The sequence below is a fragment of the Brachypodium distachyon genome, chromosome 3, assembly GCF_000005505.3.
Source record: "Brachypodium distachyon strain Bd21 chromosome 3, Brachypodium_distachyon_v3.0, whole genome shotgun sequence".
Classification (NCBI taxonomy): domain Eukaryota; kingdom Viridiplantae; phylum Streptophyta; class Magnoliopsida; order Poales; family Poaceae; genus Brachypodium; species Brachypodium distachyon.
The window spans coordinates 42,650,228-42,666,281 of NC_016133.3; the positions used below are offsets into that span (position 1 = coordinate 42,650,228).

General features: G+C 44.2%; 2 protein-coding genes across 2 annotated transcripts; one reads left to right on the forward strand and one right to left on the reverse strand.

The window, feature by feature from the left end:
* The first annotated feature begins 2,723 nt into the window (after nucleotides 1-2,723).
* LOC100829310 (type II inositol polyphosphate 5-phosphatase 15) lies at nucleotides 2,724-10,120 on the forward strand. Its single transcript, XM_003572372.4, has 11 exons — nucleotides 2,724-3,853; nucleotides 4,351-4,603; nucleotides 4,699-5,503; nucleotides 6,570-6,694; nucleotides 6,807-6,891; nucleotides 7,311-7,464; nucleotides 7,559-7,596; nucleotides 7,696-7,963; nucleotides 8,041-8,164; nucleotides 8,264-8,624; nucleotides 9,267-10,120. Exons 1-11 carry the CDS (start codon nucleotides 3,142-3,144, stop codon nucleotides 9,669-9,671), a joined length of 3,330 nt encoding a protein of 1,109 aa, XP_003572420.1. The 5' UTR covers nucleotides 2,724-3,141; the 3' UTR covers nucleotides 9,672-10,120.
* Nucleotides 10,121-10,840: 720 nt separating this feature from the next.
* LOC104583740 (zinc finger BED domain-containing protein RICESLEEPER 2) lies at nucleotides 10,841-14,856 on the reverse strand. Its single transcript, XM_014900006.2, has 2 exons — nucleotides 14,563-14,856; nucleotides 10,841-13,536 (listed from the first exon to the last, which is right to left on the reverse strand). The coding sequence occupies exon 2, from the start codon at nucleotides 13,501-13,503 to the stop codon at nucleotides 11,176-11,178; it is 2,328 nt and encodes a 775-aa protein (XP_014755492.1). The 5' UTR covers nucleotides 13,504-13,536; nucleotides 14,563-14,856; the 3' UTR covers nucleotides 10,841-11,175.
* Between the last annotated feature and the right edge of the window lie 1,198 nt (nucleotides 14,857-16,054).

Here is a 16,054-nt window from a genome sequence, read left to right on the forward strand (position 1 = left end):
TGTGCACAACACACCTGGTAAATCACATTCTTTTGAGTTTCAGATAAATAATTTCTTTTTAAAACCTCGGTGAATGTCATTTGTCATTGAGTAATTATCATTCATAGTTTCAGATAAACTTCATGTTGCTTACTCTGAGGATGCCTTGCTTATACTTTTCAGGTGGTAATGTCTTATCCTTTGCAATTGGATCCTAGATGCATATGTGGTTGAGCATTGAAATTTCAATCTGCATTTTGTCTAGCTTGCAATCTGAATTTTGTCTGGTTTGCAATATTACGGTGAGATCTCCACCACAATTTTAGAAAATTTGGTACGGTTTATTTTTATCTTGCTTCTACCAGAATTTTGGTACTGTCTACACATATCCCATCTTTCATCTATTTTTATCTTACTTGTAGAAGAATTGAAATGGATAAGGTGCCAGACTATGAACTGGTTAGGAGGGACAGAATTGCCAGAATCAAGCAAGAAATGGCGTAACTTTCTTGGTTTACTTGATATAGAAAAGCAAGCTCCAAGCCTTTATCACGACAATTCTCAAGAATAAAACAAGGACAGACACCATGATGACTCTGGTTCTAATTCTGATTTCGATCCAAATGCCCAAGATGAGCCAGTCGATGCAAAGGATGAGCCAAGTGGTGCTAAGTGCAAAGCTAAGGTGCTCCATAACTACATCACTGAGACTGAAAAATTGTAACATGCTTGACACTGTTCTAGCCTGAGACATCCTTTGTTTTTGCCATCTATTTCGATTGCAAAACAAACTATCAAAGAGTAAAAAACAAATTTTGGTTAAAGTTTAACTTAAGTGTGGGGATCCTACATAGCGGAGCATTAGCCCGTGTAGTTTTCATAAGGTATTGTTGTTTTCTGGAATAGCAGAATCCAGAGAGAAAATCTTAAAAAAAATCTTTTTAAAAATGATGTTTGTTGCGTAAAAAAAAAGTTTTGATGCTTGTATGCGAGTGTATCCCTTTATTTTGTTTTTCCAATTCAGATAGTTTTTAATTAATTTCCTACTCACCTGGCTGACAGCTGATGGACGATTGATGTGATCAGCTGGGTCGGCGTACGTACGAAGAACGGTAGTCAATAATGCTATCTTCTCATGCAACACATCGTTCCATCCATCCTTTCATGTCAAAGGCAACGTCATATGGACTTTATATGGAGAATCTAGCCAAGTTAGCTCCGGGCCAGTTCTTCGCAAAGATCGATCGACTGACAACACCCGACAGTGCGAACAAAACCGATAACTATGCATGCACAGGTGCTAGCCCTTGCTGACTCGACCATACGTGTGTGTGGCAGGCTGGTATGTGGTACAAAACAAAGAAAGAAAGAAAGAAAGAAAGAAAGAAAGAAAGAAAGAAAGAAAGAAAAATAAAGGTAATGCTGGATAGTGCGCAACGATCGGCCACTCACGACCGGATCCGCAACCCAGCCGGCCGGCCGTCCAACTGCTTTGGCGAGTGTGTCGATCACGAATTCACGATCGATCATGCGACCACGTGACGCCCTGCTTAGCTTCTCCTGCACGATCGATATGCCCTGTCGTCACACTTTTGACAATCTACAATCTACGGAGTAATCTTCTACTGCTAATATCCTTTACTTCGATCCGGGGAAGTTAAGATCGGTCGTCAGATTGGTTAAAAGTCGCACTACAGGTCGTGATCGATCGGCCATGCATCCTCCTTGATGTTAATTTGGTCGGCGCTTGCACTGCCTCCAAACTCGGGCGACTTGACAACGATGTATACATACTGGATTAGGCAATGGATCTCTGGCCGGATGACATATGTCATGATCCAGGCCGTTGATATATTATCCGGCCGGCCGGGGTTCATGCATCGCAGACCGAAGCTACGAAATGGGCGACCGGTCCCTCTAGGCTCTAGCCCGGCAACAAGTGACTAGACCCGGTCTATATAGGGACCGTGGTATGAGCCTATGTAGCCTGGTTAGCCACGTGGCTAAGCTCGATCTGCTTTCAGTTGTTCATCACCTGGTGGACTTGACAAGTGCTCCGAACATCAAATCAAAGCATGGTGACGGTACATAGCTACAGGTAGATTTGGCATGATCTAGAGTGATTATCCTTGTTGTTTTTGTCGAGTCGTAGATGGATAAAAAGCAGTCCGATCCTGCCTACCACACGCCTTTCGCACGAAAGTTTTGAGTTGAGGGTCTCTGCTCATGTCTCTATCATTTGGTAGCCTGTGAGGATATATAAATGGCAAAACCTAACAAACGGTGCGGCAACAATCGTCTTGTCGGTATCCTGGATTTCAGTCTCGGTTAGATGTACTCCATTTGCCAATGGACGGTCAATTAGAAATTCCTCGAGTTTCCAATCATCTGATTATCCTAACAGCTTCTTACTAAATCTGATACAAGTAATTTCGGATGAAAAAATATTTGTTTTGAGATCAGACAGAGAAACACATATTAAGTTGGAAGATTAAGTGCGATCAAATCATGTTAACGAAAAATAGATCTCCTCAACTTACAATCGCTAACACTAAAAAGATTGGCTCGAAATACTCCCGAAGCATTATCAGCTGCACTTGCAACGGATACTCTGCTTCTGCCAAGGAAAGCAGAAGCATTATCAGCAGCAGATTAAGCAGAAAGAGTAGAAGGACTAGCAAGCAAATGGAGCTAAACAAACAGAAGGTTGTGGTTTCCTACAAGAATTCGCCTTTCCCGAAACAGTTGACTCCGACCCATTCGGGAAAGGGGAGCCGTAGCTTTCGAAGGGGGCAGCGATTCCGGCCATACCAAACCTTCCCTCTCCGGGCGGCCGTTTCCAACATCACGGCGAGGGAGAAGAAGGAGCTCCCCCACTTTCCCACTGCCGTCGCCGGGGACCCCATGCCATGGACCGCCCGTGGTCCCGGTCCACGAGGCACCCATACACCCGTAGTATAAAGCAGGCGCTGCTGAGCTAGCTAGCCTTCCGCGCACACTGTCACACCACCAGGTCTGGAAGGAGGTCCCGAGTTCCCTTCCCTCCACGGCGCACCGCGGCTTCTCCCCCCACTCCTGCCCCTGCCGGCTTCGCCGTCTCCGAGCGAGCTCGAATTGCGGAATTGCGGCCGGAGAGAAGAGGTCGCGGGCTGTGGGGGAGTCATGGAGCCGGACGACGAGCGGCGGCGGAAGGGGATATCGCACAGCCAACCGCTGCCGCGGGACGCGGTGGCGGCCGCCCGCCACGCGGTCCTCAGCTCGCGCAGCGCCGATGACGACCCCATCGCCTCCGCCTCCGCCTCGGCGTGCTCCGTCCCGTACTTGCGCGCTGGGCCCTTGAGCCGCGGCGGCGGCGAGGAGGCGCGGGCGCTGCCGGAGTTCGTCGGCGCGGGCGGGGGCGAGGGCATCTTCCGCGTGCCGCGCCGCGCGGCCATGCACCCGGGCCGCCCGCCGTCGCTCGAGGTGCGGCCCCACCCGCCGCGGGAGACGCAGGTGTGCTCCTTCCTGCGGGCACTGGCCTGCGAGCCGCGGCTCAACCAGCTGTGGGCCGGGGCCGAGTCCGGGGTCCGGGTGTGGGCGCTCGACGAGGTGTTCCACGGGGCTCCGCAGACGACGGCGCGCCGGGGCGACGAGGAGAGCGCGCCCTTCGTCGAGTCCGTCCCCGCGCCGCCCGCGCTCTGCGTCGCCGTCGACGGCGCCAACAAGCTGCTCTGGACGGGCCACAAGGACGGGAGGATCCGCGCGTGGCGCATGGAACTCGCGCCGGCGGCAGCCGCGGTGGATGGCGGCGAGGACGCGCCCCTGTTCAAGGAGGTCCTCTCGTGGCAGGCGTGCAGCCGCACGCCGGTGCTCTCCATGGTCGTGACGTCATGCGGTAAGAAATTCTTCCTTGTTCACCCGTAGCAGTTTTGTTTTCCATTGAATGCTTTGAGCAAATGGAAATTCTTAAGCCGGCGATGGCACAAACAGCCCTTATTAGTTACTTACAAGTTACAGCTGAAAGCAAAGAATTTTTAACAGCCCTTATTACAACTGAAAGCAAAGGATTTCGCCTAGCCACTCACTCATTCATCTTCCAGTTCCTCTTCGATCTTATGAGCAGAATTAGCTTATGAAATGTTCAACTCTCATATCAAAATTTCAAATCAGGACTTGTTAATCGGAGAATGTTAAGTCCATGAGATTCTTGATTGAATACCGTGAAACACTGAAACCTATTTGACAAATGATTTAATTTTCCTAGTTACACGGTTTATTCCAAGAATAATTTTCTTTTTTCTTTTTTGATCTTTCATTTTGCACTCAAGCACCATCGATGTTTGAATCACTAGTCCCAAATTGATTTGTTTCATTTCAATCTCTTGGAAACAGGTGAAATATGGTCAGGCACCGAAGGGGGTGTTATTAAGGCATGGCCTTGGAATGCCATAGCTAAGTCCCTGTCACTAACACCAGAAGAAAAACATATGGCTGCTTTGCTGGTCGAACAAGCGTATATTGACCTTAGAAACCATGCCACAGTTGGTAACATGTTTTCTTTACCCACTACTGATGTGAAACACATGCTTGCGGACCACTGTCGAGCGAAAGTTTGGAGTCTAACTAGCATGACATTTGCTCTTTGGTATGCTTTCTTGAATATAGATTTGTTGCATCAGGTTCCTCAAGTTTGTTAACCCATGGGAGTTGGGACTAATTTTTCTGATATGCTTTCTATAGGGATGCTCGGACAAGGGAGCTCTTAAAAGTATTTGGCATGGATGGCCAAGTAGAGTCAGCTCGTCTAGAGCCACCGGTGATGCCAGAACAATTTATAGAGGAAGAAATCAGAGTAAAACCCACAAAGAAGGAGAAACCCCAAGGTTCTTTTACATTCTTCCAGAAATCTTGGAGTGCCTTGATGGGGGCAGGTGATGCAGTACGCAGAGTTGCAACAAAAGGGACATTCGTCGAAGATAACCGTCGAACAGAAGCAGTGGCTCAAGCAATGGATGGAACAATTTGGTCAGGCTGCACAGATGGTTCGATTATTATGTGGGATGGATATGGGAATTGGCTACAAGAGTTCCATCATCATAATTCTTCTGTTCAATGCATAAAGGCACTTGGAGAAAGGATGTGGGTGGGCTATGCCAGTGGTACTATTCAAGTCATGGATGTTGAAGGTAACCTTTTGGCAGGATGGACTGGACATAGCTGTCCAGTCATACATATGGCTGTTGGTGGTTCATACATCTTTACTTTGGCCCAGCATGGTGGTATTCGAGGATGGCCTCTAACTTCCCCAGGTCCTCTAGACGATATTCTGCGAACTGAACTGGCGAAAAGGGAGTTGTTCTATACAAGGATAGAGAACATTAAAATGCTAGTTGGAACTTGGAATGTTGCACAGGAGAAAGCATCTCCTGAATCACTTTGGTCATGGTTGGCTAGTGCATCATCTGATGTTGGGTTGGTGGTTGTTGGCTTGCAAGAGGTCGAGATGGGTGCTGGAGTTCTTGCCATGGCTGCAGCTAAAGAAAGTGTAAGATACTTGACCTTACCAGCCACTTCACGTTTTCTTGTTTTGTTGCTCTGAAGCCAAGCACATGAAGCTATTGTTAAATGTTAATGTAAGCAAATTGGTAACAAGTGAAAAACAGAAAGCATGTTTCTGCATTAATTGTTACGCTTGCACTATATAGTTAGAACTGCCAATTTGTTTCTTTATTGATGGATGCTTATTGTCCATACTCCCTCTGTTTCAAAGTAGAACTGTTTGCCTCTCACCTTGTTTCAAAATATAAACAGTAGGCCTGCTGATAGTTTTTATAAGGTGGCCACATATTTCGAGATTCAAGTACCTTAATGCTTAACTGGTGATGCTGAAGTGGTACTAATAAATCAAACTTGAAAGTAGCTTCACATGATCATGGTTATTGAGTATATCGTAAAATGAACTAACGGTCAAAGTTCGGTTTTAGAGACCATGCCAAATCAACCGCGCTTGTAAAAATCAGCGGAGGGAGTATAAATAGAGGGACGGAAGTGAGCAATAATTGACTGGTGACGCTGTTTCTTAATTTGCTAAAATATGGAACAAAACTTATTATGATATACGGGGGTGGGGAGGTAGTATTTCCTTGTCATGTGCCTGGTTCTGCATTATCCAAGCAATTAGTTGCATTTGTTTATACCACCGTCCCACTGTACCATAATGCTATATTGTTTATGCTACATGTTGTTTTAGCCACCAGGATGTATATTGCATTTTTCTGAGCATAATAATTGTCCTTTGACTCTTGTTGGCATACTTTTCTTTTAGTATATTTTAACTTGCTTGATTCCATGTTAATTTTATATTAGTATTATTGATGTGATGATGGTACACTGAGGACTTGGAGAAATTAGCAGGGTGAACTGAAAGGGAATAATGAATTACGTACAGTTTTCAATTTTGGACATTACTCGTGACAATAAATTTTCTTCTTATTCTGGTTCCATTCCATTTCGCGAGGTGTATAACACCAGCTACATTGAGAAATGTTCTTCTTGTGGGTAAGTTCTCTGAGGTGAACATTTGATTCAAGTTTTCTTGCTTATGGCCATAGGTAGGGCTTGAGGGTAGTGCCAATGGGCAATGGTGGATAGACAATATTGGCAAGATACTTGATGAAGGGATATCCTTCCACCGAGTTGGTTCAAGGCAGCTGGCTGGATTACTTATTGTTGCATGGTACTGCCTTGGCATGAAATCATCTATTAATAATGCGTAATAATTTTCTGTTATCACTTATTTATTACCTTTCGGGCCTTCACATTTTTCTGTACTTTATGATTGTTTCAAGGGCAAGGAAGGACCTTAAGCCACATGTTGGTGATGTTGATGCTGCTGCAGTGCCATGTGGCTTTGGACGTGCTATTGGCAACAAGGTACCTGATCCCGAAAATGTGTATTAGCTCTTTCTTTTTGTAGAATTTACCATCTGTTGATGTGCACATTACCACTTGCCACTTTCTAAGATCTGTCCTTGTACCTTCTATAAATAACTAAAATTCTTTCTGACAGAAAGTGGTAAGCAGAAGAGCAGTTGGATGCTGTAATATAATTCATAAAATACTGAAAATGTTTTTCTTTGTATTCTTGTTCCAAGGCCAGCCCGTGTCTATTTTCATCGGGAGAAACAACCTCACTAGTCACCGAGAAAACTATCACCACTTGTTAACGATGTATAAGGAGTCACATTATTTGCTTATTATCTTGTGATAATTGCCACTTGCAGATAAGTAAAGCGCTATAGTTCTGTTGAAATTTTGCATTGCATTATAAAGACAGCTGACTGTTCTTGCAGGGTGGTGTTGGGTTAAGGATTAGAGTCTACGACCGCAGGATATGTTTTGTGAACAACCATTTTGCTGCACATCTGGAAAATGTTACCCGTCGTAATGCTGACTTCGATCATATTTATCGGACGATGAACTTTAACAAACCTCATGGATCTGCAGGTTTTCCATTCTCACCTTTCCTCTTTCAAGTAGTATTAAGTAGTTCTTTATTATAACTTATGCTTATAACTTGGTTTGTCTCCTTCTGTTACAGTTTCTGCTACATCTGTCCAATTGCATAAAGCTGTGAATGTATGTGATCATCAAGTGGCTTTCTGGAACAATTTCCAACCTTAATTAACTTCAATTGCATCAAATCATACTTATGCACAAATATTGTCATACTGGCAGGCCAATGGAAATCAGCCCGATGAAGATAGACCTGAGCTTGCAGAGGCTGATATGGTTGTCTTTCTTGGTGATTTCAACTACCGACTTGATGGCATCACCTATGATGAGGCAAGAGACATGGTCTCGCAAAGGAGCTTCGACTGGCTTCGAGACAGGGATCAGCTTCGAGCAGAAATGAAGGCAGGAAATGTGTTTCAAGGAATGCGTGAAGGTTTTATTAGATTTCCCCCAACTTACAAATTCCAAAGACACCAACCGGGTCTTGCAGGTATACTATGTTTCATGCTCAGTCAAAATGTTCCAGTTTTATCACAATAAAGTTTCAAACCATTAGTTCTGATGTAGGGTATGATTCGGGTGAGAAGAAGAGAATACCTGCTTGGTGTGATAGAATATTGTATCGGGATAGCTGTTCCGAATCAATAGGTGAATGCTCATTACAGTGCCCAGTTGTTGCAGCAATTACATCGTAAGATTCTAAAATTTACCATTATTTCTAGAGAGAATCTACAGCAATCTTGTCCCTTCTCAATTATAATCATGCTTGTTTTTGTTCTATATTTGATAGGTATGAAGCTTGCATGGATATCACGGATAGTGATCATAAACCAGTGAGGTGTACATTTAGTGTTGATATTGCAAGAGTAGACGAGCTGATAAGAAGGCAAGAGTATGGAAAGATAATCGCATCTAATGAAAAACTACGGTGTTTGCTTCAAGAGTCCCATTGTGTTCCAGACACTATAATCAGCACAAACAATATTATATTGGACAATCAAGAAACTGTTGTCCTGCGAATAGCTAATAACTGTGGAATAAACAAATGTGCTTTTGAAATTTTGTGTGAAGGCCAGTCGACCAGCAAGCAGGATGGAACAGAACCTGATTTTGTTCCAAGGGCATCCTTTGGGTTTCCACAATGGCTTGAGGTATGAGCTATATTTTCTACCTTTTTGGTTTTTAAAAAATACTACTCCGTATAATTTGTACATTTCTCTTGTTGCTTACTTGCTTTCTTGCGTTTGTCAGATTTAGATTTTGTTTAGTCATACAAACTTATTTATTTTGCCACATCATACTAGTATTTTGATATCAAACATCCTCGCTTGCCCAGAAATATCTTTTTTCCACTTGCAGCCCTAAGATTATTAATCATTCTTTTGGTTGTTTGGGTAGTTGAATGGAACATTGCCTATCCATTACTCATTAGTCAACTTGGAATTATACAATATTCATTCTCATTCTAGAACAACAAAATCTGGAGAACAACGGGACCTCGCTTGTACTTGTAAGACTGAAACTTCTTTATCAGTAACTCATTCCGGGAAAATTAGATATAGGTTATATCCATTGTGCCAAAATAGGCATGGGGAGAGGCTCAACTCTGGTGCTCTTTTTTGAAGATTAAGCCAAGTTTTGCCAATTTATGCATGCACGGACCTGCGCTACCATTATCAAGTCATAGCTGTTCCTGATATTGATCCTCAAAATTTTTATTGTTTCGATCTCATTGTGTTTTATTTTACTGTCAGCCATACCAATAATATTCTCTTATATGCTATTCTTTGTAGGTTCTACCATCAATTGGTCTCATTGAACCTGGAGAAACGATCGAAGTTACCGTGCATCATGAAAACCACTACACGGAAGAAGAATCTGTCAGCGGAGTTATACAGAACGGGTGGTGCGAAGTGACTAGAGACAAGGAGGCTGTTCTCTTGGTCAATGTGACAGGTAGCACCTCAACTGAAACCATCACACACAGGATCAATGTCCGGCACTGTTGTGCAGCGAGCCCAAGGCCCCCGCCTGCCAGTCTACTGTCCATTACCGCCCCAACTGGTGATGCTCTGTCAAGTGAAGCTCACACTGAACGTTCTTCCAATCAGAGCCAGTCGAATCATTTGCAACGTTCCGACTTCGCGCCGTTCGGTAGCTCAGACGTTCATGACCTGTACCGTATACAAAACATGTAATATAAGAGACCCAAAAGTAACCCTAGTTTTCATTTGTATGGTGTGGAAATTCTGTATAGGAGGTGAAGTAAGAGAGAAGCTGCTCCCCTGTTACTGTGTACATATGCTGGCTCTTACCATTCTTTACGTAACCGAAAGAAGAAAAATGCAAAGTGACAGGACATAATCTATAGTTAGTTTTTTATTTTCAATTTCTTTATTGATTATTTTTGTAGGAGTGTGTGTGGTGTCGAAGAACTTCTTTATGAAGTTACTGGACATAATCTATAGTTAGTTTTTTATTTTCAATTTCTTTCTTGATTATTTTTGTAGGAGTGTGTGTGGTGTCGAAGAACTTTCTTTATGAAACTAGAGCACAAAGGAAGTTGGTGTGGGTGGTGACTGATGAACAGATTGTATACTTCTACAGATTGAATTACTACAGTTTTCTCCCTTATATTTGCAGCAAATGACACCTGTAATTATTGTGGTTGACCTCCTTGTTATATACTCTTTTTAGTTCAAATTTGAACAAAAACATGACAAGAATTTAGGAACGGAGGGAATAGGCTGCATAATTTGTGCAGCCAGCCGAGACCTGTTGATCTGTTCTGTTCCCTGAACCAGCATGATCCTACTGCCGAACACATGCACAGACAATTCCGAGTACAGCATACGGCAGCTGCTTCCACTCACAAATCCTTCAGAACTTTTTCCATGATATTCATCATGAATTCATGATCCATCATCCATGACATGAGTCGCTTGAATGCTTGGCAACCACGTGAGCTCTCAAGTCTGAACAATCTTTCGGGCATTAGGCACAGCTCAACACACACCCTTCTGAAGTCTAACCGGCAAGTTTCTACAATAGTTCAGAGATTTTTTTTCCAAGCTCTGACCCACCATCTGAAGCGGAAAGAGAGACCAGGTCAGACCTGAAGTGCATGCAAGCAAGACCAGCTTCGCAAACCCAAGGATTATTTAATGATTGGTCATGCTCACGCAACCTAACTGTTCACATGTTTCGGCAGCATTGACATCCAGACAGGAATTAACTCAGTTTGGAAAAAGAACTTTGGCCAGTGGTAGAGAAAATTGGAGAGAGGCGCCTCATGGCATGAGCAGTTGGGCAACAGGTCAGAAGTGGTGAACTGTATGCATATGCATGATTTACACCACACCTCACATTGGAAGATAGACCTATTAATTCCATACAATACAGAATCTGCTAGAGACCAAAATCTATTTTAAAGCAGCCGTCAGGTTGGATGCACAATGGAAATGCAATGCATGAAAACAAGCCACCGACGATGGTCAGGCGGTTGTACATAGTAACAACATATACCAGTGAATCACTGGCAAGAACCCCACCTAGCTTAGTGTGTCACAAACTCACAATCAGATAAGCATGAATAATTAGAGCACATCTAAGGCAAATAATCGAGCAAGAGCGCTAGCGCAACTAAGCTGAACACCAGAAAAAAAAAACCTTTTTCAGGAGGCAGTAGTACTAAAAGAACCATTACTCCATCTTCACCGCTGCAGAGCCGGAGGCTTCTGGAGGAGGCGGCGAATACTGGAGCCAATCTTTTGTACAGAACAGTGCCTCCACAGTTTCAGGACGCAGTGAGCTTCTATAGTCATCAAGCATCCGACTTCCGGTTGTTGCTGCTGAAAATATGGAGCTGCCCCTACTCACCATGGACATAGGGATGGCCAAGATATCACGGGCCATCTTCGACAATGTTGGAAACTTAAGCGTGTTAAGCTTCCACCAGTCCACAATTTCAAAGTCTTGGATGCGAGGTGTCAGGGCTTCTTCCAAGTACTGCTCCAGCTCAGATTTTGAGGGCTGGCTTACTGCTATCTCTGAAAGGTATATGTCAAAGTCTAGAAGTCCATCCCCAGTAGAAGGTGGGGTTACTGTATTATTATTCTGACTGGCATGCACATTTTTATTAGCTTCCCCCTGCTCAACATAGGCTGGCGTCAAGGGGAGGGGCTGTGCAACATACTCCTTGTAAAGCTCATGAATAGCATCATCCACGACCTTAACATACTTCGCTGCCTCCATGCCATAAATTTTGGAGTAACTGAACTCAACAAGTTTCATCTTGAAACGAGGGTCCATGACAACTGCAATGGCCAGAACAAGGTTGCAATCCTTCCAGTACTTGTCAAACCTCTCATGCATTTCTTTGGCGATGCTACTGAAAACAGGATCTTCATGAGCTATGGCATTTGAAAGTTCTAGCTGAAGTTTCCACGCCTCGTGGAAGAATAAGTTAGAAGTTGGATTTGCAGCTGCCATGATGCTAAGTGCAGAATCATAGAGAAACTTCAAATAATTGCAGGCAGCATCCACCTTCTTCCAGTCCTCCGCAGAAGGGGACTCATTGTAGTTATCATCAGATGTCTCCAGTGTGGTGAATGCCTGCCTATAATCCAAGGCAGCAAGGAGCATAAGGTAAGTGGTATTCCACTGTGTTGTAACATCAAGGCACAGGGTCTTTGTGCCGGGAATCTCCAGCTGCAGAGCAATCTCAGCAAACCTCTCTTCACGGTCATTAGAAGCTTTTATGAACTTTATGCTTTCACGGATATTATAGATAACACCATGAATTGAAGCAATGACATCATGTGCAACTGCATTCAGGATATTGGCATAGCACCTCACAACAAAAAGCTGGCCCTTAAGCATGAGGTTGTTCTTATTGGAGAGATAATCTCTCAGATTCGCACTGTAAATATCATGCGATGAGCAATCATTATCCAATGTGATGGTGAATAGTTTGTCCTTCATATTCCAATCCGTAAGGCACGAGCTAATAGCTTCACTAAGTGCATTTTCTGAATGAGGAGAAGACACCATCCTGAAGTTAAGCATTCTTCGATGCACTTTCCACTCTGTGTCAATAAACTGTCCTGCAAGGGAAACATAACCAAGAGTCTGACTAGTTGTCCACAATCCTATGGCGAGGCTGATCCTTCCAGGCATAGTGCTCAATGCTTGCAGTAAGTTGTGTCTCTCTTTCTGATAAACAGCATACACCTCTTGCTCCATTGTATCAACACCCGCAACCCTGAAACGCGGCTGCAGGCTCTCTGTAAAGGCAGTAAAGGCTGGCTGCTGAACAATATGAAGTGGGTAGTCATGCAAAATGATGAGCTTCGCCAGATATGAGCTGCTACGGTCTTGATCAAATGTAGCATTTGCAAAGCCAGTATATCTGTAGCGTCTCTTAGAAGGCCGTTCTACAGTACCCTCACCATCATTGTCAGTCACTCCTCCAGCTGAAGGCAGTAACAGTTTCCTATCTTGGTTCTTTATCATAGGACACGAGCCAAGCGTTATGTGCCTCTTGAGATGGCTAGTACCTGCAATTTTTGTCCCAGAACTGTACGCAAATGTTGACTTGCATAAATTGCAGCATGCTCGTTGGCATCCAATATCCCCAGGCACAGGTTCAATAGTGAAGTGCTCCCATACTAGTGACTTCTTTCTCCGGCGTCTTGATAAGGCTGGTGGGGTCACCTCAGCACTGACCAACTCATTACCATGGGACATCTCATCACCATTAACCATGTCGTTAACTTGAACCATCTCATGACCATTGATCAAGTCATGAACTTGAATCATATCATTACCGTGGACCATCTCATTACCATCCATCATTTCATCATCATGGACCATCCCATTCCCATGGACCATCTCACTCCCTTCAACCATCTCATCACCATGGATCATCTCACTACCGTGAACAATTTCATTGCCATGTATCATCTCATTACCGACAACCATCTCACTGTCATGAACCATTGTATTGTCATTGCCGTTTGGCTCACCCATCCTGAGAAAGATTATCTGATGGCACCCACAAGCCTGCCAAATCAGAATGATTGATCAAATAAAATCATGTCAGACCTAATGTAGTCAAAACAGAACACACTTGGATAGTTTCATAATGAGGCTCAAATAAACTTGAAAAAAGGCACGCATCACAGATAGACAACAGAAATCTTGTATGATTTCACTATGATAAGATTATGTTACTAGATCACGCTCAATGCACAATCACCTGGCAACTCTTTTAAGTCAAACATCTCAACCTATGATTTGCTTTAAGATCTAACATAGCTTCCGATGCATGTTCCTGGAAACAAGCTAAGCACTGAGCCAAAACTAGTGAGTAATAGGATGGATCACCCAAGGGCTGATAGCAACCTAATGGAAGAAACCTAGCTGGGCTACTGCAAAAGATAAATAAGGATCGTGTAAGGTGTAAGCATGAAACCATTATATCTTCAGATTTCTGGGAGTCGCTACAGTTACAAAAACATCAACCTCAAAGTGACATAACAAGACTGTCCCACACAGCAAAAAAAAAAATTGTCACACCAGACTACGAAAGCCAAAACCATCTTGCCATGAAGACCAGAATTTTTTTACACCATCGTGGCTAAACTCTGTAACATCTGACATGACTAAACCCATTTGCAAAATATAAGCTATGAACAGCACCTATGTGCTATAACAAAGTAGCTGTTTGGCACCGCCGCAACAGCCGAATTATCCTCCAATTCAGAATGTCGTTACAGTGACAGAGTAGCTGTACCTGTATAGTACCTAATTTCGACATGATTGGCCTGAAATGGTGTGTTTTGGCTAGATTTAGCATGCATTGCTTGATTTCATATATTAATCAACTTTCATAGTGAGAGAAAAATACTATAAATGGAGTACTGGATAGAGCATACAAACACTAGAGAATCATAGCAGCACAAACAACACCATTCCAGACATACAAACAATACCAGTTCACAGCTACAAAAACCACAATAAATCTTTTGCAAAGAGAGAATACGGAGCATATGACAGTCGCGAATCGCACTGGAGGTAGACGCTCACCTTGCTGGTTGGAGAAGTCGAAGGGGACGGCGTGGCGCTGGTTCGACTAGACGAAGCCGGCGGCGGCTTCGAGCGCGTCGGCTTACGGAGGAGGCGGCGGTGGGCCGGCGGGAGGGAAGGAGACGGGCCGGCGGAGGAGGAGAAGGAGGCGGGCCGGCGGAGGAGGCGGAGAGGAGCGGTGGTCCAACTCGGGTCGGCGCGGTGCGGGGAGGGCTCGGCCCAAGAAGGACGAAGGCCGGGCAAACCCTAGATCTGAGAGAGCACAGGGACGCGGGCAACGGGGAGAGGGCGGAGGCCGAAGGGGAAAGCGGAGGTCGGGATTTAATGGGCTCGTCGCAGCCCACGGCCATGGGCCTGCCCAGCTGGCACGGGTCTGATGTGAGGCTGCGCGCGGGCCAGGGGGTCGCGCATGGACAGGCTATTTTTGCGCGCAGATCTCTGAGGTGCTTTTGTTTCGGCTCGAAATTGTTTAATGGATTGGCCTCAACGTCTTTGGGTTTGGGCCTTTTCCTAGTATATTCTGACTTTCACCGTCCGATTCATGTTACGTGTGTTCTCCAAAAAAGAAAAAGATTCGTGTCACGTGCCTGCGCGCGGCTGGGTTTGTGCAAATGCACATTTCAAAGGGTTACCCAACGTGCGGGTCCATGTCGACGTGGCATGAATCAAACCGACACGTCAACCGGTCAGATGCGCGAAAACACGCTTAGTACCTGTAACGAACCACTAAACATAGTCTTAGAACTCAGACATGCATTTTCAAAGATATAAGACTAAATCGGCACCTTTGCAAAAGAACTACAACCGTGAGTGCATTTTACTCAATTTTAAAATGTTTCACTTAAGACAAATCTAAAACGTCTTGTATTTTGAAAACGGAGGTAGTAGTGCTTAGTATTAGAAGTTACTGTCCCTTCGCAATGCAATGGAAAAGAAATAGCTTTAAGAATCTGTTTTCTTTTTCATTTGCATTGAACAAATGTGCAAACACGTTTACGAAGTAGCAGTATGCTTTCCACTAATCTAGCCAAACCGAATACTCTTTCCACAGCTCAACACTCCCCTTCTGAAGTCTAACCTGCAAGTTTCAACACTACTCGTTCAGAGATATGGTTGCGACTCTCACCCACCAACTGAAGCCTGAAAGAGACCAACTTTGCAAACCCTATTGAATGAGTGGTGGGCCATGCTCACGCAACCAAACTGTTCACTTTGTTTCAGCAGCATTGACATCGAGACAGAAATTAAATTCAGTTTTGAAAAGGAAGAAGAACGTTAGCCGGTGGTACAAAAATTTTGAAGAGAGGCGCCGCATGGCATGAGCAGTTGGGCTACAGGTCAGAAATGGTGGACTCTATGTATAGGCTCAGCAACGTGGGAGAACTCTGAAGATTTGTTGGTCATAATTTGGGTGTCTATTAATTTAGTTTCAGTTGTAGTAGATGGGTTTGGTCAAGACTCAAGATCACTTGGCAGTTACCAGCACGCTCCA

Bases quoted from the DNA above. Each gene is read 5' to 3' on its own strand.
- LOC104583740 (XM_014900006.2), bottom strand. From the start codon at position 13,503: ATGGGTGAGCCAAACGGCAATGACAATACAATGGTTCATGACAGTGAG.
- LOC100829310 (XM_003572372.4), top strand. From the start codon at position 3,142: ATGGAGCCGGACGACGAGCGGCGGCGGAAGGGGATATCGCACAGCCAA. The intron at 6,892-7,310 runs GTACCTGATCCC...CTGTTCTTGCAG, and splicing joins GACGTGCTATTGGCAACAAG to GGTGGTGTTGGGTTAAGGAT. The intron at 8,165-8,263 runs GTAAGATTCTAA...TATATTTGATAG, and splicing joins GTTGTTGCAGCAATTACATC to GTATGAAGCTTGCATGGATA.